This window comes from Lampetra fluviatilis, chromosome 25 (assembly GCF_964198595.1).
Source record: "Lampetra fluviatilis chromosome 25, kcLamFluv1.1, whole genome shotgun sequence".
NCBI lineage: Eukaryota > Metazoa > Chordata > Hyperoartia > Petromyzontiformes > Petromyzontidae > Lampetra > Lampetra fluviatilis.
The window spans coordinates 9,333,260-9,352,411 of record NC_136299.1 but is presented as its reverse complement, the minus strand read 5'-3'; the positions used below and the strand labels follow the sequence as shown (position 1 = coordinate 9,352,411).

At 52.2% G+C, this 19,152-nt stretch overlaps 1 protein-coding gene across 2 annotated transcripts in view; it reads right to left on the bottom strand.

Moving 5' to 3' along the window:
• The window catches only part of AXL (AXL receptor tyrosine kinase), a 72,136-nt gene that overhangs the window by 8,857 nt on the left and 44,127 nt on the right, over positions 1-19,152 (bottom strand). For both annotated transcript variants that reach the window (XM_078868211.1, XM_078868212.1), the window contains exons 11-17: positions 18,215-18,312; positions 12,730-12,825; positions 11,057-11,143; positions 9,380-9,472; positions 5,541-5,662; positions 3,606-3,715; positions 3,078-3,237 (exon numbers count right to left, since the gene is read on the bottom strand). In XM_078868211.1, the coding sequence (XP_078724337.1) occupies positions 3,078-3,237; positions 3,606-3,715; positions 5,541-5,662; positions 9,380-9,472; positions 11,057-11,143; positions 12,730-12,825; positions 18,215-18,312 (766 nt within the window). The remainder of the gene's footprint in view (positions 1-3,077; positions 3,238-3,605; positions 3,716-5,540; positions 5,663-9,379; positions 9,473-11,056; positions 11,144-12,729; positions 12,826-18,214; positions 18,313-19,152) is intronic.

Genomic DNA, 19,152 nt, shown 5'->3' with positions numbered 1-19,152 from the left:
AATCGTCACCGCTGTTGGCCATGAGCGGGAGTCAGACTCGGGTAGCCGGGCTTGTAGCGGAGCTCGCTAACCACACGCTCCCAAAACAAACACGCACGTGCCTACACACACACACAGCCCTACGTGTACACCCCACACACCCGTAACACATGCTTTGCATGCAAGCCGCTTGTGTGAACACTGGATCACTCTACAGCAGCCGTGGATGACGGGACCCGACAGTGGGGAGGAGTGGGGCATCAGGAAGAACCAGGCAGACGTGTGCTGCACCCAGAGTTGCGCACAGCTGCCAGCCAACTTTGACTTCTGGGCACATTCCTTGAACAAGACCGTCAAGGAATAACGCGTGCGAGTGCTTGCGTGCATGTGCGTGCATGTGGGTGCCCGACTGAATGTGTGTGTGGGCGTGCGTGTTGTGTGTGTGTGCGTCTGTGCACGTGGGTGTGTGCGTGTAATTGCAGCTTTGCTATAAGTGAACCAAATCCTGGGCCTCCCCTAAGTCGACTCAGCCTCAAATGAGGTGTGTAAAACATCAGCACTGGGGAGACAAATGCGGCCTTGCATTGTGCTGGTCACCCACTGGCTCGCGTGCCGTCCTGGCCAAGCTTAATAGGTGCTCACTAACAGCACTCGCCTCAACAGCCTGTTGAAGGCTATACGGGGAATCTTTGTCTTTGTGCAAACATGCGGTTGCGTGTATGTATCTTGAACTTCTTTCGCACCGTACATAGCCAACCGTGCTAATCGGAGGTGCGGGGGGGGGAAGGACAACAAACTAAACACAAAAATAAAATAGTTTAAAAATTGCATGGGTCAGTTGAGGCTCTACGGGATATGTTTGTCCTTGATGGTGTCTTGGTTCAGGTCTCCCCCTCTGCCTCCCCAACTCCGACCTGCCCTCCCAAACCCTGCACCAGACTCTGAGTAGGCACACCTGCCTAGTGCACTGCGAACGAACTACAGATGTTCACGTGGGTTTTATTTTTTATTTTCCTCCAACATTTGTGGTTCCTTACTTCCCAACGTATTCCCAACCGTGCTCGCGGCGGTCACGTCGCAAGCTGGATAATCCATTTGGAAATCTCGCAAGCAAAGTGCGTAACCCCGAGTTGTCAGCGAACAGCTGTGGAAGAGATCCCTCCCAAACAGTTTTCCCACGGAGGAAGGGAAACGAAAAGGAAACGGGCGGAATTTTCCTAAATCTTGTTCTCGTAGAGCGTCATTTTTTTTTCAGTTTAAAGCAAACATCACTCGTGTGCAGTGTGCATCGATGTAATTTGCACTTGAATGGAGAGGTAGTGGCAGACACGGACGAATGAATCGACTGCAGTTAGAATTAATAAAAGCAAAGCAAGCGTGAGGAAGACACAGCAATGGCACTTTAACTTAAACAAATATTTCTAACAATGAAAATCTATAATGGTCAATTGCTCGTCGATTAATCTCCATCATGTTTCAGCTGTAACTCAGTGGCACGTACGGATGACCAATCACCCGACGCGGGCGGTATGCGTCAACTTAAGTTGCAAAACGCGGAAGGATCGCGTCCAGTGAAGTTTATGAACCAGGTGAGAACTCAAAACGACCGCCAGGATGCAGCCTCATTAGCAAGAGCGACCTGGGTACGGACCGAGGAATGCAAGTTTGAGACTCGATGAACGGAGTCCGAGGAACTGCAGTTTGCGGAAAACCGGGCTGATATAAAACCCGCACAAAACCACGGCGCACAGACACAACGTGCCGCACCCTTCGACGAGCCACGGGTTGACTACGTGCGGTGCGAAAGAGGTTCGACATACGTAGGTGCAACAACGTAGCAATATTTCGATTTAAAGCTTTCGTGACTGCAGGGATTCATCTTCTTGGTTCTTTCGGTAAAGTCACGTAGAATGGAAATAATAAAATAATTAAAATAAAACATAATAAATTAATTCTCACGACGTTTCGGCCACAACGCAAGCGGCCGTCCTCAGGTGGAGAACAGGTCTGTCGAGAAGACAGAGTCTGAATGACTCTGAATGACTGTCTTCTCGACATACCTGTTCTCCACCTGAGGATGGCTGCTTGCGTTGTGGCCGAAACGTCGTGAGAATTATTTTATTATGTTTTATTTTTATTATTTTATTATTTCCATTCTACGTGACTTTACCGAAAGAACCAAGAAAACATAGCAATACATGCAAGTGAAAATCCCGCTGCCGTGCTGTCAATCGCTCCGCGCAAAAAGTCAACAGATGCTTCCAGCTGTTGAGCAGTGGAGAACGCGATTACGCAGAGCGTCGAGGGGCAGCCAGACGCCAGCGTAGGCAGATATTTTTCCGCGTCCGGCGAGAGGAAGTTGGACTTCTTGGCTCCCCCCCCCTCCGTCCGGTGAGAAACCGATCCCACCGGCTTGGAGCCCCCGTCCATACGATGACAGCAGTGGGGGGGGGGGGGGAGTTCGATATTGGGGCAAGGCCAACACCGGTGGAGAGAGTGTTTATCTGAAGCGGCCCTGGCCCTACTCGAGCTCGACTCGGCCGTAAATGAGCACCGCGCCTGGTGTGGCTTTGTGAGCGCCGCCGTTGGGGAGACAAAGGCGGTCAGTCACGGTGATGCTCTCACCGGATACTAACCCCGCACCGGGACGGCTTAAAACGCCGCGAGTTGGCGCAGTGGGGAGTGCAGCTGGTGCGTCTGTCCGTCTTCCCAGTCTACCCATGACACCTGGGTGTCACGTGACCTCCTGCCAGCGAGCCCTCGATACTTCACGTGAACTCAAAGTGCACTTAGCTTGGCTCAAGCGTCGTGGTGACGTCACGGCGTTTTAGTGGCGAACGGCAATTGTTGTTGTTGTGTATGTGCTTGTGTATACGAGTCAACCCAGCCTCAAATTAATACCTGGTATGCCACTGAGGACACAAAGGCGGATGGGTATGATGTTAGCCACCCCTGTATGTGCCGTGCCGGTCTTCATAGCTGCTCCTCTCTAACCACCCTTGCCCCAACAGCCTTTCAAGGCTACACTGGGGCTATACTGGGGATGCATACGAGCGAGCGAGTGAGTGAGCGAGTGAGTGAGTGGGTGTGTTTCGCACCACGTCGCTCTTGGACGTGTAGAGCCGGTCGGCCAGACTCTCGAGCGCGATCCACTTGACGGGCATCTTGGCGATTCGGCCCTGCCGGTAGTAGTCGCCGCTGTAGATCTTCTTGGAGAGGCCAAAGTCGGCGACGCACACGGTCATGTTCTCGTGCAGCCTGCGGCCACGCAGGGGAGACACGGGGTGAGCGACAGCGGGCGGGCGAGTGGGCGGGCGGCAGAGCGGGCGGCAGAGTGAACGGGAGGGTTCAACGGCGGGTGTGCGGTGCGGTGACGATGCGAGAGCAAAATATGAGCAAAAGTTTCGTACGACAAGCGGCGGGCTAAGCAGGGGGACATCGTTCGCTGCGACTGTCCAGAAATGGAGAGTGGGCTCGGGCAGGGTGCGTCGCCAGAAGGGATGACTGCCGGTGATGAAGGGAGAGGGAGGAGGTGGGCGATGGTGGAGAGGGAAGTGGGCGATGATGAAGTTGGATGAGATGGGCGACAAAGTGACGCATCCACCATGACGACGGCACGCACTCACATGCAGTTGCGAGCGGCGAGGTCGCGGTGGATGAAGTTCTTGCCGGCGAGGTACTCCATGCCGCCCGCGATGTCCACCATGAACTTGACGAGCGTGTCCAGGGGCACGAGCTGGGCGTGACGGGCGGGGGTCAGGGGTCAGACGTCGCGGGGGGGGGGGGGGGGTTGGCGTTGGTTGAGCAGGGGAGGATGGGAGAGAATAGGGAGATGATAGGAAAAAAGAGGAAATTGGGGAAAAAGCAGAAGAGATGGGATGGGAGATGGTAGATCATGGAGGAGGGAGATGGTAGATCATAGAGGGGGGAGATGGTAGATCATAGAGGGGGGAGATGGTAGATCATGGAGGGGGGAGATGGTAGATCATGGAGGGGGGAGATGGTAGATCATGGAGGGGGGAGATGGTAGATCATGGAGGGGGGAGATGGTAGATCATGGAGGGGGGAGATGGTAGATCATAGAGGGGGGAGATGGTAGATCATAGAGGGGGGAGATGGTAGATCATGGAGGGGGGAGATGGTAGATCATGGAGGGGGGAGATGGTAGATCATGGAGGGGGGAGATGGTAGATCATGGAGGGGGGAGATGGTAGATCATAGAGGGGGGAGATGGTAGATCATAGAGGGGGGAGATGGTAGATCATGGAGGGGGGAGATGGTAGATCATGGAGGGGGGAGATGGTAGATCATAGAGGGGGGAGATGGTAGATCATAGAGGGGGGAGATGGTAGATCATGGAGGGGGGAGATGGTAGATCATGGAGGGGGGAGATGGTAGATCATAGAGGGGGGAGATGGTAGATCATGGAGGGGGGAGATGGTAGATCATGGAGGGGGGAGATGGTAGATCATAGAGGGGGGAGATGGTAGATCATGGAGGGGGGAGATGGTAGATCATAGAGGGGGGAGATGGTAGATCATGGAGGGGGGAGATGGTAGAGGGGATAGATGGGAGGTGGAAGGAACAAGATGAGAACGATGGGGGGATGAGAGAGAGATAGAAAGACCAGTAGATGTGATAGGTATAGGTGGGAAAGGGGAGATTGAGAGAGAGAGAGAGAAATTGCGAACAAACAAGGTTATTCATATGTCCTGTGCTTACCAGTAAATAACGTACGGTGCGAAATAAGTTCAACACACATACATATCTGGCTCTGATGCTTCACCAGCCATAGACAGCTACGTGTACACCGTAAACTAGGGACGAGCACACGTGAAACGTGCCTTTGTGGCACGCGGAGACGCGAGGCGAGAGGGGGGACAGCACCTCCGATGAGCATTGTTGGCTCGGCACGGTGCAACAGAAGCTCAACGTATGTACGCACATAAGTTTTAGCGAAGCGAGAATTCCTCCGATGGAGCGGGCGGGCGTCGTCATCGCTGCGGGTGAACTTTTCACGACACAGACGTCTCGCTGTAGAGGTGGAGGGAGGGGGTGGCCTGCTCGGACTGAGCGAGCCTGTCCTGGCAGACCGCGTGCTCCCGGCATCTAAAGATCCCCCGTGTAGCCTTAACAGACTGTAGGGGCAAGTGCTGTTAGGAAGCACCTATAAAGGCTGGCACGGCACACGAGGGGGTGGGTGGCCAGCACCACGCCCGACCGCCTTTGTCTACCCAGTGGCGATATTTACACACCACACTGGGTACTAATTTGAGGCCGAGTCGACCTAGGGGAGGCCCAGGACCGGTTCAGATAATCGTCACTGGTGTTGGCCGTGAGCGGGAATCGAACCCGGGTCGTCAGGTTCATAGCGCAGCGTAGCGCTAACCGCTACACCACCGCTCCCGGCATCTATACCCCCCCCTCACCCCCACAAGGGCTCGGGGGTCGTGCGGCCGCAGTGGCGTAGAGCGTAGCGTGGTCGGCGGGGAACTAAACGGGGTCTCCCTGGACGACGGGCGCGCGCGAGTGGTGGCGAGCGGCGAGTGGCAGAGCCTCACCGTGGGCTGGTTGCTGATGCGGGAGCGCAGCAGGAAGCTGTGCAGGTCCCCGTGCTGCATGAACGGGATGACGACCATCGGACGCGGCATGCGGTGCTGCTGGGACATCTCCATGCACACTCCTGCCGGGCGGGTACCACACGCGTCGCATCAGATACCAGATGAGGATTTTGGGGCTCCGATTTTGTTTGATGGTGGTATCCCATGTAAGGGTCAGCAGCGCACTGGACTTGCAATCCAGCGGTTGCCGGTTCGATTTGTTTCTTAGATTTTGTTGCCGTGCCGTGGTTTGAGTAAATAAGCGAGTGAATCGACAGCGACGCCGGGGACGATCGAGGAGGACGAATGGCTCGGAGTTTCTTTGCGCCGAGCCAGCGCCGCTATTTGTGACCAGAAGATTGGTCCTCCCATCGTGCCTTGCTACTATTCGAAATGAACGAGCTGCAGTGTGACCTGTTTGGTTACATGGTGCCTCCTGAAACTATTGTTAAGGTGGCTTGGGAAGACAAAGGTCAGAGGTCAGAGCACCGAGCTGCCACAAATGAGAATTCTGGGTTTGAACTCCTGGTTTCAGCCGCCCATGATTTCATTGGGTCCTCAAGTGCGGTGAATTGTTTGTGTCAGCCTGGTCACCAATGACTCGCAAAGACACTCATAGACTCACATAGAGTTCCATAGACTCGCATAGAGACCCATAGACTCGCATAAAGACCCACAGAATTCACAGTCTCAGCCGTGATTTAACCGGATTCTCAAGTGTGGGGAGTTTTTTGGTGTCAGCCTGGTCACCAATGAATCAAATAGGAAAAAAAAAACCTACACTATCGGCAATTTGGATTTTTCGCCTAATTTAGCAAAATGTCCAGCTCTGAGAATTAAACATTTCGGTTCAACGGTCAAGTGTCAAACCTCATAGCAGAGTGTGTGGGAAAGCGCGATGCCTGCAGTGTAAAGGAACAAAAATTGAGTGAAAGGTTCGGTGAAAAATCCCTTCCCACGGTCATTCTCTGACACAGGGGGCGGGGCAATGCAGCGCTCTGCGAGATGTCTCAATGGATTCTTCGCCTCATGACACAAAGCCAACAAGAACACAATGCATTGGAGACGGTAGGGGTGGAGGGGGTGGGGTGGGGAATTACCAAAACATGTAAGTAAATATCCGTTACAATAAGCGACGAGGACGATGATGACGACACTAACGGTAAGGACAACTTCGATGAACAGGATGACGGTGGCCGTGCATTACGTAAAAGATCAGCCCACGTTTCACTCCGTTGCCCGACACCAAAAGGTTCTGCTGTTACAATAAACGACGAGGACGATGATGACGACACTAACAGTCAGGACAACTTCGATGAACAGGAAGACGGTGGTCGCGCGTTACGTAAAAGATCGGCCCACGTTCCACTCCGTTGCCCGACGCCAAAAGGAAGTGTGCAACAACTGCTCTCTGATGACTTGAACGCAACATTTCCCAAAGCCGCTGGGCAACATGCGGTGCAGGGATGGCCCACTCGCGGTCCAGCATCACCACTAAGGCACAGGACACGGATGCCCACGGATCCGTGAGTCACAAGGATCCCTGGGTTCAGCCCCCTCCCCCCCCCCTGCCGCCCCCCCCCCCACCGTCCTCCCACATCGTCCCCTCCCCCTACCCTCCAGACTGCAGTGAAGAAATGTTATATTTATTTTATGTACATAGTTGTTCCTTTTAGGGCCACAGCGCTGTTGACAAATGTGTCATGCTGTTTTATTTTTGTTTGTGCGGTCACTGCCAACGCAGCAGCAGCAGCATCACAATTTAAATAATTACTTAGTACGTATTTCAACGCTCGTTTCCTGTCAGTCAATGGACAACATGCAAGTCCTGTCCGATGTACTCTTAGGTTCTTTCGGTAAAGTCACGTAGGTACAAAATAATTAAAATAAAATAATAATAAATGAAAATAAATCTATTAAATCACGACGTTTTGGAGGCAACACAAGTCGTGATTTAATTGATTTATTTTCATTTACTATTATTTTATTTTAATTATTTTTTACCTACGTGACTTTACCGAAAAAACCTAAGAGTATGAATCCTTGCAGTCACGAAAGCTTCAAATCTAGAATCCTGTCCGATGTGTTTTCGGATTCTGGAAGCTTCCTTCTAAAAACGAAGGGAGCTAAACATCAGAAACCGTTGCCATTCTATACTGTATGTATGTTGAACTTCTTTTGCGGAGCGCGGAGCCAACCGTGATAATCGGAGTTGCGAAATATTCCGCTTCTTCCTTAATTATTGTTACAGATCTTTTTTTTTTTACAAAAACATCACCGGTTTCGCGTGGCAGCACGGATAAAAGCGAGCGGCTCCCGTCACGAAGGGGACCTGCCCCTGCGGGCAACACTCACCGGGCCGCGAGCCCTGGACGGCTCAAGCCTCGCGTGATTACTGGGCGGAACCTGGACATTGCTCACAACCTCCAATAACACTGGTCTAATTTCAGGGTGCTGATTCCAAATCTGATCTCAGATTTGCTCTATCACATCTCATTTGTATGCTATCGGCATACCCCATCTTCATTGATTTTACCCGAAATTAACTCTGTCGCTTATGATTGCAAGTTGTTGCGAGTCAGCGACTGCTTTAGTGTTAAAATATGGTGCTGTATTTTTAGGATAGTGTGTTTATAATATCATTTTATGAAGATATCCACATTTATTTAATATTTCTCTTCCGCAGTTTTTATTGAACATGCAATATTTGATATCTCAAAAACCTGATGTGATAGACAAAAACTGATGCCAGATTTGGAATCAGCACCCCAAAATTACCTTAAAAACCGTTGGAATACCTTATGCCAGAAAAAGTGTGTTGACCAGTGTAATTGTGGCACGGTTGGCTGCGTACGGTGAGAACGACGTTCAACACTCGTGTACATACACGTGCAATCGGTGCCTTAACATGGGAGCTTGGTTAATGGCCTGAACAAGCAAGGCCATTCATACGTCCCTGCGCTTGCCAGTAAACAACGCAACGCTCTGTGTGGCTCTGATGTTTCACAAGATATGACAGCTACGTGTATACATTGTGTAAACTAGGGACGAGCGGAGCACGTGTGAAACGTGCCTTCGGCATGCGGAGACGCGAGGTGAGAAGGGACGGCACCTCTCCGATTAGCACGGTTGGCTACAGACGGTGTGAAAGAGGTTCAACGCACGTGTACGTACGTACAATCGGGGCTTAACGTGGGAGCTCAGTTCACGGCTCCGGGGCCGGTACCCTCCCCATACCCCGGGCGAGCGGGCGGGTCGGTGGGCGGGCTGGTGGGCGGGCTCACGGGATGAGCAACTATTTTCTCAGGCCCGTGGCCCCGCGATGGATCGCAGTCACATTCCCACGTCGCGCAGCAGCCTGGTTGCTTCACGCTGGAACGCTGCAAGGCGCCCAGGAGTTCCCACGGCTCTCCCCGGACCTCCTGGGACGGAATGCTCGCCGGGCTTTTGTGCTTTGCTTTTTTTTTCCCCGGCCAAATACAAACAGACGACCAGCGTCGTCCGCCACTTATAGCTATCGCTGGAGTAAAAACTTTGTTTTATCAAACAATCGTGATTTATCCATCTTCGTTTTCTTGCTGTAGGCATCACCATCATCATCATCATTGTGATCATTGGTCAGAAGCGATCCACTGCTGGATAAAGGCCTTCCCGAGCCATCGTCATGTCTCGTGGTTCTTATAATGACACACTCTACCTCGTTTTTTCATCAGCATCATCATCATCAATCAGCAGCAGCCATAAAATAAAAACATTGTTTATAGTAGTCATATGTGTAGAATCCACAGATACATCCTTACCAATGAGACCCAGGACATTGGGGTGATCAAATTCATTCATGCAGACCGCCTCGCTCAGAAACTCCTCCATCTCGTTCCGGGAGCAAATGTCCACTGCAAAAAAAAAACAACAACAAAGATCCCCCGTGGAGCCTCAACAAACTTTTGAAGCAAGCGCTGTTAGTGAGTAGCACCTATGAAGTTTCCAGCCCGGCACGTAAGGGGGTGGCCAATGCCACATCAGGCCACCTCTGTCCCCGCAGCGCTGATGTTTACACACCACCAAGGCGCTCATTTAAGGCGACCGATATTAGCCACGGCAGAGCTCGCTGACCGTTATACCACCGCTCGACAGGCACACACAGACACACACAGAGGAGGCAAGTGTGTGTGTGGGTGTGCGGAGGGGAACAGAGTGAGGTGGGAGCGGAGAGACGTAGGCGTCAGGCAGACGGTGAGGTGAGCGTGTGCGACCTTGCAATTAATCTGGGATTGCAGAGGAAAGCCGGTGGAGTGGTTGGTAATCGGGGTGATGTGCACGTGGCGGTGGGGAGAGAATGGCGGCCTTGTTTCAAATGGAGCCGTCACGTCTCACTCATCGCGAGGTAACGAAGCGAAGTGGCCACAAGCCGGCGCCAGGATTGGTCTCACGAGCGCCGCTAACGAAACAACTTCAGCACCACCCTGTCGTGCATTTTTTGCCGTCGGCAATATTACGACGTTTCATGCATCTCAACTGTCTTATTTTGAGATTTAAAAGGTAGAAAATAAAAATAGGACAAACCCTCCGGCAGTTACTTGTGCAGGCAGGCTCTCAGCTGCGCTCAGAGGTCATAGACCATGGGATTTTCCCCCAACTGCTAAATCAAGTTTGGGCGAAAATCGCACCGTATACATTATCAGCGGCAGTGATTTATCCAGCGCCGGACTTTTGAGGCCTCCCCTAAACTGCCGCCGTCTCTCACGGTATCCGCTCCCTTCGCTGGCTTCCTGTCGCCAGCGGGGTCAACTACAAGGTCGCCTGCTTTGGTCGTCCCCCTGCACTAACAGCTGACGGTGGAACCCTCCGAGTCAGCAGCAGCAGCGCGACTCACAACCTCCTCTCTACACCGAGGACCAGGACCGCCGTTTAATTACTGGCACCAGGGTCACACGGCAACCACGCTGCTCACCACTCCACTGTAACCGCTCGCTCCCACCTCTGCGCCACTCACACACCCCAAAGGCAGGCGGAGGGGGAAAGTTGTTATGTTTTTTCCTTCTTTCTGTGCGACTGTTTTAATCTGAAACAGACACTCCTGCAGGAAATGGGGAACCGCGCCGTGATTTGCAGGCAGGGCTCGGGTAAAGGCGTGCATATGTGCGCGCGTGGAAATGTGCGTCTATGTGCGTGCGTGGAAATGCGTATGCACGTGTGTGCGTGGAAATGCGTGTGCACGTGCGTGCATGGAAATGCGTACGTGCTTGGAAATGCGCGTGTATGCGTGTGCGTGGAGTTGCGTTTGTACGTGTGTGTGTGCACGTGTAAATGCATGTGTACGGAGAAATGCGTGCGCGTGTGGAAATCTGCGTGTGGAAATTCGTGCGTGTGTGCGTGCGTGCGTGCGTGTGTGCGTGCGTGTGTGCGTGCGTGTGTGCGTGCGTGCGTGTGTGCATGCGTGTGTGCGTGCGTGTGTGCGTGCATGCGTGCGTGCGTACATTTCATGGTCTTGACGGCCACCTTGGTGCCCTCGCTGCTGGCCCCCTCCCTCACGAGGCGGCCCTCGATCACCGAGCCGAACTCGCCTGGGGAGAGGGAGGGCCACGTCGTGGTGTTAGGGGAGGAAACAAAGACAAAGGTCCCCCCAGTGTAGCCTCCTAACAGACTGTTTGGGGCAAGTGCTCTTCTAGTGAGTAGCAGCACGACGCACGAGGGAGTGGGTGGCCGGCACCACGCCCGACCGCCTTTGTCTCACCAGTGGCGATGTTTTACACATCGCCAAATAATCGTCACAGATGCTGTATTATTAATGATGATATTTTTCTAATTAATTAATTGATATTAATACAAATGGAAGTAGCGTCACGAGTCAAATGTCTTCTCAAACACAAGCAGTAACTTTCACACCCCCCCCCCTTTTTTTTCCGACAAGGCCCTGGGATTTCAGAGGCCGGCTTTCCTGGTATGAATTCTACAAAAATAAAGCGTTGCGCTTCCAAGTCAAACATTTCAACTTTAAAACAAAAACAAGCTTCGCCGAGCTCATAGATGCTCAAAAATTCTCCCTCTACCCATCATTTCCCACCAGTCGTGGAAGGGGAAATGAGGTTATTTTTAAACATCTCAGCTGCCAAAAGATACCACTCACTCATACTTCCCCCCCCCCGCCGCCACAACACATCCCACCCCTCCCCCTGATCCCAAGAAGAGGATGCAATTTCTGACGATCGTTTTACGGTAGCAGTGCGACCCGTTTTATCCGTGAAGGCGAAAGCCAACGCGGGATACGAAACGCGCTTTTTCTCGCAGAGGGTGGCGGCACGCCATCTTCACTTCCTACGTTTCGTAGCCACGTATCTGGTGATTAATAAATACATAATTCGCGCCAGTAATGTGCTGCGATTAATACGCACAGTGAGTTGAACGCGGTAGGGGATGCATTCTTGATACGCGCCATGTGAAGCGAAAAACGCATTCAGCGAGATCAATTTCCCCATATTTAATGTAGTAACGGTGAAGTTTGGCGAGATACGATGTACTGCTACTACTGCTACTACTACACACGCCGTGCAGTGAGATGGCGGGACGAATGACTGAGGGTACGCCGCCGCGCTCCTGTATCATTCCGCTTGATGTATCACTGCGCTCTTCTTTGACAGCCAGGTGCCTGGACTTATCCTGCCCTAGCACCCCCTGGACTTATCCTGCCCTAGCACCCCCTGGACTTATCCTGCCCTAGCACCCCCTGGACTTATCCTGCCCTAGCACCCCCTGGACTTATCCTGCCCTAGCACCCCCTGGACTTACCCTGCCCTAGCACCCCCTGGACTTATCCTGCCCTAGCACTCCCTGGACTTATCCTGCCCTAGCACCCCCTGGACTTATCCTGCCCTAGCACCCCCTGGACTTATCCTGCCCTGGGCACAGTTGTACTGCCTGTACTCTCGATGGCTACGCCACCAGTTGGTGAACTGTAGGTACAGGCAAAGCACGTGGTGTATGTATATGCTTCCTAATATTGGAAGGAAGAGAGCGTTCCAGACGGCTGCAGGTGCATGATGCAGTGACCGTCTTTTTTTCGAGGAACCAGCCACGGGACCAACCCTCGTCTCCACGGACAACCCCTCACCAAGCGTCCCCCCCGCCCTGCCCCTCACTCGCGAGGCCTCACCTTCGCCAATGACCTTCCCCAGCGCCAGCTGCCTCCTCTCCAGCATCACCTCCTTGAGCTTCACCTTCAGTTCCTCGCTCACGCCGAGGCTCGTGACTGCACGGCAGAGGGACCAGCCGAGAAGGACAGAGAGACAGAGAGACAGAGAGACAGAGAGACAGAGAGACAGAGAGAGACACAGAGAGACACACACAGAGACACATACAGAGACACATACAGAGAGACACACACAGAGAGACAGAGACAGAGAGACACACACAGAGAGACGCACACAGAGAGACACACACAGAGAGACACACACAGAGAGACAGACACAGAGAGACACACACACAGAGACACATACAGAGAGACACACAGAGAGACAGAGACAGAGAGACACACACAGAGAGACACACACAGAGAGACAGAGACAGAGAGACACATAGAGAGACACACACAGAGAGGGAGAGACGGAAGAGATGGAGGGAGAGAGAGAGAGAGGGACAGGAGAGAGGAAGGAAAGATGTTCAGTTAAATGTTCCTTCTGATATTGTTCCATCATCAACCGTGTTCCAATTGCGCTGTCGCACATTGTTGTTATTTTTTAAAATGTTGTTGCAGTGGGTGAGAACTCGTGATCGTCTCATTTGCAAGAACGACCCGAGAGAGTAGCTGTGCTGTCAAGGTGAAAACATTTCATTTCGGAATTTGTATGGCGGGAGAAACTGTTTAGTGGCGTGATTGGTTAGTTGTTATTGGTTGGTTGTGATTGGTTGATTGTGACTGGTTGGTTGTGACTGGTTGGTTGTGACTGGTTGGTTGTGACTGGTTGGTTGTGACTGGTTTGTTGTGACTGGTTGGTTGTGACTGGTTGGTTGTGACTGGTTGGTTGTGACTGGTTGGTTGTGACTGGTTGGTTGTGACTGGTTGGTTGTGACTGGCTGGTTGTGACTGGTTAATGTGGTTGTTTGTGATTGGTTGATTGCGATTGCTTGCTCGAGACACCTGTTAGCGGATACATAATTTGGTGATGAAAATAATTAAAAAAACACAACACACTCGTTTAAAACACTTTGTGCCTGAAATGAAAAGTTTATGATCAGCGACATTTCAGGCAATTGCCCTTCTTCACAGCACATAAATAACATAAAGGGCAATTGTCGCATTAAGTATACTTTTCCTTTTAATTCTGCAGTGTAATTGACGAATGTGTTGACTTTCGTGGTGGATATCTGAATGAAAGTAGTTTTTTAATCAGAATCATCATCCTGTTACAAGCGGCTTCTTAAAGTTTATGTCCATCATTTCCCTTTTAGCTCAAGAACCGAAGGCAGTGCTAGAACGAGGGTGTGTGCACACAGCTGCCAAAGTAGATGAATCCAGCAGTCCGAGTTCGATTCCCGACCATGAGTCTCCGTGTGCACAGCTACAGGTCAGCGTAGCGGTTGCATCGCCGCTCCTTCAGATGTGCTTCTCTGGCCATCTGGAACGCTCTTTCTTCCGATATTAGGGAGGCACTGGAGGTACGCAATTTTAAATCTAAATTGAAAACTAATTTCTTTAGAACTGCTTTTTGTGTTTAGTTTGTTGTTCTTCCCCGGCACCTCGAATAAGCACGGTTGGCTATGTACGGTGCGAAAGAAGTTCAACATCCATACATCCATACATAACTCGATGGGTTTAATTCACGCAGTCATGGTTGACCTGAGCTGAGCCCATCAACTCGCTGCCCTTGAGAACTCGGTTTCAATCACGGGGCAGCTTTAAGCCAGAGTCGAACCCAGGTCCATTAACTTTGCTGGCTCGGACTGTGCTTTCATCACGCGGAACGAAGGAACCACTCCTTCGGCCAGGACAATTCACTAAAAAAAGTAACACTCCTTGACGCTCGTCTGAAAGTAACACTTCCTGAACAACGGCTTTGTTTATTCTAGACTCTCCCCACGAGGTCACGAGTAACGAGGAAAGCCAGTGCGATACCGCATCTTGAAATAATGTTACGTCTACTGCCACCTTCAACCTCCGGGGTTCATACGAACTGATGGAGCCGCCCCAAAGATGTCTGCCAAAACGTGGCAGCTTCCGCAGTTGTAGGCGGAGGTCCGTAGAACCGTGCTCGTAGGCATTCGGGTGAATCAACGAAATAAAAAATAAAAATCAGCCATGATTCGTGAAGGCCTTCCATCACAAGCCTGGCTCCAGTTCCTCTTGGATTATGGGCGCTACGGTGGCGAGATGTTAACTACCTTGGCCTGGTATACAGGAGGTGGTAGGTTCAATCTCGACTGACGCCTGCTGTATATTTGGAGTGTGCGTGTTCTTCCCCGTGGTTGCGTGGATTTTTTTTCCGGCCCTCCGGATTTCCCCTCCACATTTGGAAACATGCGGGTTTAGAGTATTTGGCTGCTCTAAATTTCCACGTGATAAGCCACTTCCTTGAGCTATCATTTGTGATAGCGAGGTCACTTTTGAAATAAAAAACTAATATAGCTCAGTGGGCCTTACTTGGTAAAGTAGAAAATAGTTTACGGGGTGGGAACAGTAGAAATATTGTGTGAGGGGCCAAAGGGACCTTGGGTGGTCCAGGGACCAACCCAGCACCCCTCCATCACCACCACCCTCCCCCCTCCCCAATCCACCAATCTCCCTCTTGGCCAAGCAATAACAATAATATGAATGATGACAATAACCATGGCCTTAAGCTAACGAGAATATCGTCCGGGAGTCTCAAGAGGTTCCCGCTGCATTGGGATGGTTTTGTCCAATTCTGTGACTCAAGAGTTTGGCTCAATATGGTTGGGAAGAGCGGAGAGGCCAGAGAAAACCCGACCGCACATGTGCAAGGGGAGAGCACTCAAAGCTCCGATTAGCACGGTTGGCTACGTACGGTGCGAAAGAAGTTCAACATACATACAAAACAATACCCGCCGTTGGCCACTAAGTCACGGTGACGTCACCACGACGCCTGTGCCAGGCCAGGTGCACTTTTAGGCCACGTGAAGTGCCGAAGGCTCGATGACAGAGGAGGTCTCGGGACAGACTCAGGTGCTATGGGTTGGCTGACTGAGATGACTGGCAGATGCACCAGCTGTGCCCCCTAATGTGCCAACTTGCTGCTTGGTGCTTGGTAGGAGTGCCAGGTGGAGGGGTTACCAGCCCCTAGTAGACACTAACCTAGCTACATACACATCCCTTACTCACCCACACATATCCTGCACCACTTACACACCCAGCCTGCACCAAACGCACACCAACACAGCCTGCATACACACACACATTCAACAAATACATTTCCTCTTCTGCAATCCTCTTGGCTGCTTAGCAGCTCCGGGTGGGTTATGGGGAGGGGGGGGGGATGGTTTCACGAATCTCTACGTGATTCGCCAACCCTTGCCGCCGAACTCGGTGGATCGTAGGTGCGGTGGGCGCACGTTCACCGCCGGACCGGTGGGGCAATTTTGCGAGCGCTTGCACCGTGCCGGCGGGTCGCAAAGGCGGCGTGGTGGCGACTCGGGCCAGCGTGGGCAAATTTGGCGAGATGTAAACATCGTGCCCCCACACGCATTCCTCTGTCACAGATCAAGTTACAACAACTGCAGTTTGCAAAATAAGTCTTCGGCCCCTTACCCCCCCCTCCCCTGCCGCCCCCCCCCCCCCCACAAAAAAAATAATTTCCCCAAGGAAGGAGAAGAAAAATGTAGCGATAAAACATCTACACTGGACGCTGACTGTAACACGCGAAGGCGATTTTCGTTTGCTGTTCTGTTTATTTGTTTACCTGTGATTTACTTGGGGCTAATTTGCCTCTGGAGTGGAGCGGTCGCGCAGTGGTTAGCGTGCCGCACTATGAACCGGGCGCCGCAGTGGCGAGATGTTAACTACCCCGCCTGGTATACAGGCGGTCGTGGGTTCGATCTCGACCCTGATGCCTGTATATGTGGAATTTGCGCGTATCTCTCCCCGTGTTTAGAGTTTTTGGCTGCTACCAATTTCCACGTGATAAGCCACTTCTTCGTTGAGCTTTCATTTGTGACCAGGTCGCTTCTGAAAAAGAGCAATAGAGTCCAGTGGGCCTTAGCTTGTAAAATATTTTGTTGTTGTTAATTTTCGTTTTTCGGCCAAGGTTGAGTGACACCTGAACTGCTCCTGGTCTCTCTTCCCTTCCCCCACCACCTCTGTTCACCCAGCATTATAAACAGGTCACCCACAGTTGGGTCCGCCACCGTTAATTGACGGATTACGTGTGGTGGTATAGAGTGTGGGTTACCCCCGCTTCTTCCCCCCGCCTCCCCCCCGAGTCGTTTAAGCCAGCGTTAGAAGAGCAGGCCAAGTACCCTCTTAGAGGAGGGATTTCCAGAGCTCGCTCGCTCGCCCCTCACGGCACGGGCGGGCAACTGCCGGGCTGCCCCCCTTTTACCCGTTTTGCCTCAATTACCTTCAGTAAATTGCATAGGACGAGCGAGCGTTATTTCCGTCGAGGAGCTAATGGGGGGGGGCGGTGGTTAGAAATGTTTCTGTGCTGTCGCGCACGGTCACGGAGGAAAGGCATTCCGCTCGCTGGGGGTCCGTCTCCCTTCTTGACGCCATGTGGAAAGCGTTACGGAGACGCGGCTCTATTTCTTCCCTTGCCTTTTTTTTTCCTCCTCTCTTGTTAAAACAATTTCGGACTGCTATGAATGTAAACAGACGGAGCCCACTCTGGAAATCCCACGCACGCATTCGCAGGGGGGGCCCCTGTGCGACTCTCGGCTCCAACTCTCGCATGAAGCTTTTAGGCGGTAGGCGGTGGCGAAGAGGGGTGGGGGGGTGGGGGTGGACGAAGGATTGAGGTTGTGGCGATAACGCTCGCTGTGCTGCCTTACTGCCGCGGAGTTCAACGTTTGCGCGTTCAAATAACGACTCGGTTGACACAGCGCGTCAAACCTGCCGTTACAGCAACGGTTCTCAACCCTTGGGTCAGGGGGCGCAGGCTGCGGCATGGATACCGTGCAGGAAATATTGTGAGCGTGCGCGGGGAAATGTCAGCGTTTATGTTGCGGTGGCAAACCACACACCGTAAACGTGAAACACGTGCCTTGCTAACACTGCATTGACTCGAGGCATGGACACGTGGGATCGCTCTACCCTGTGTGTGGCCTCTCTATTCATGTAGCTATGAATAAGGGTCATTGCCCAAAACGTCGCCTATTACACATCATTCCTTTTAAGCCCACACGGTGTTATTGTTGACGACCGCGTTGAGGTATTTACCATGTCATTCGTTTGGTCTCGCCGTGCGGGGCGACGATGAATGTGTGTCGCAAGCGCGAGAATCTGTGTCGACTGGCGGCCTCAATGGATGGCTTGTCAAATGGGTACATCACCGCGGCCTCGTGGTAATCCAACGTGCACGTGCACTCCCTCGTGTAATCGCGCACGTGCTCCTGCTTGAGCCAGCGCTGGCTTGCGCGCGCATGCATGTGGGGGTTCAGCGAGCGTTAGTGCGAGTGTGTGCGTGCATACGTACGCGTGTTGTCGATGGCGCGTCGTGAGTACGACTTCTTGGCTCGGTAAGACACCATGGGCTCCTCCAGGGCGCTGGGCGGTACCGTACGGAATGCTCGTCTGCGGTGGGCGGTGGGCAGTTGAAGGTTGGGTGTGTGGGGTTGGTTGGTTGGCGATTGTCAGTTGGTGGTTGTCAGTTGGCGGTTGGTGGTTGGATGTGCGGGGTTGGTTGGTTGGCGATTGTCAGTTGGTGGTTGTCAGTTGGTGGTTGGGTGTGCGGGGTTGGTTGGTTGGCGATTGTCAGTTGGTGGTTGTCAGTTGGCGGTTGGCGGTTGGGTGTGTGGGGTTGGTTGGTTGGTGATTGTCAGTTAGTGGTTGTCAGTTAGCAGTTGGTGGTTGGCAGTCGATGATTGGTAGTTGTCAGTTGGCGGTTGATGGTGATCAGTTGGTGGTTGATGGTTGTCGGTGGGTGATTGGTAGATGTTGGTTAGCGGTTGGTGGTTGAGAGTTGATGGATGGCGGTTAATGGTGGGTGGTCAAAAGTTGGTGGTTGGTGGTTTATGTTTGGTAGTTTGTTGGTTGATGGTTGTCGGAGAGTAGGGGAGGCGTGGGTAAGGGGGAGGAGAGGGAAAACGTGGAGGAGAGGAAGGGGAGTTGGGGGTGAACACAGAGCAAAATAACATCGAGGCAGCGAGCTAAAGAAACCAGCAAAGAAACTTCACCTCCAGACTGACGGAGTAAAGAAAAAAGCCATTCCATCTTTTTTAAATCCGCTTTGAATAGCCAATATTCAAAGTAATCCACTTTGGTTTCTTGAGATCACTCTCATTTGTCTAACAATGTGTTTTTAATAATAAACTGGCCGATGAAAGAGTGTTGTGAATGATGTTGTTCATAAGTCTCGCAAGCCTTACTTATGCGCGGCTTCTCGTTCAAGCCTCATCCATCCCAAGGCGCTTA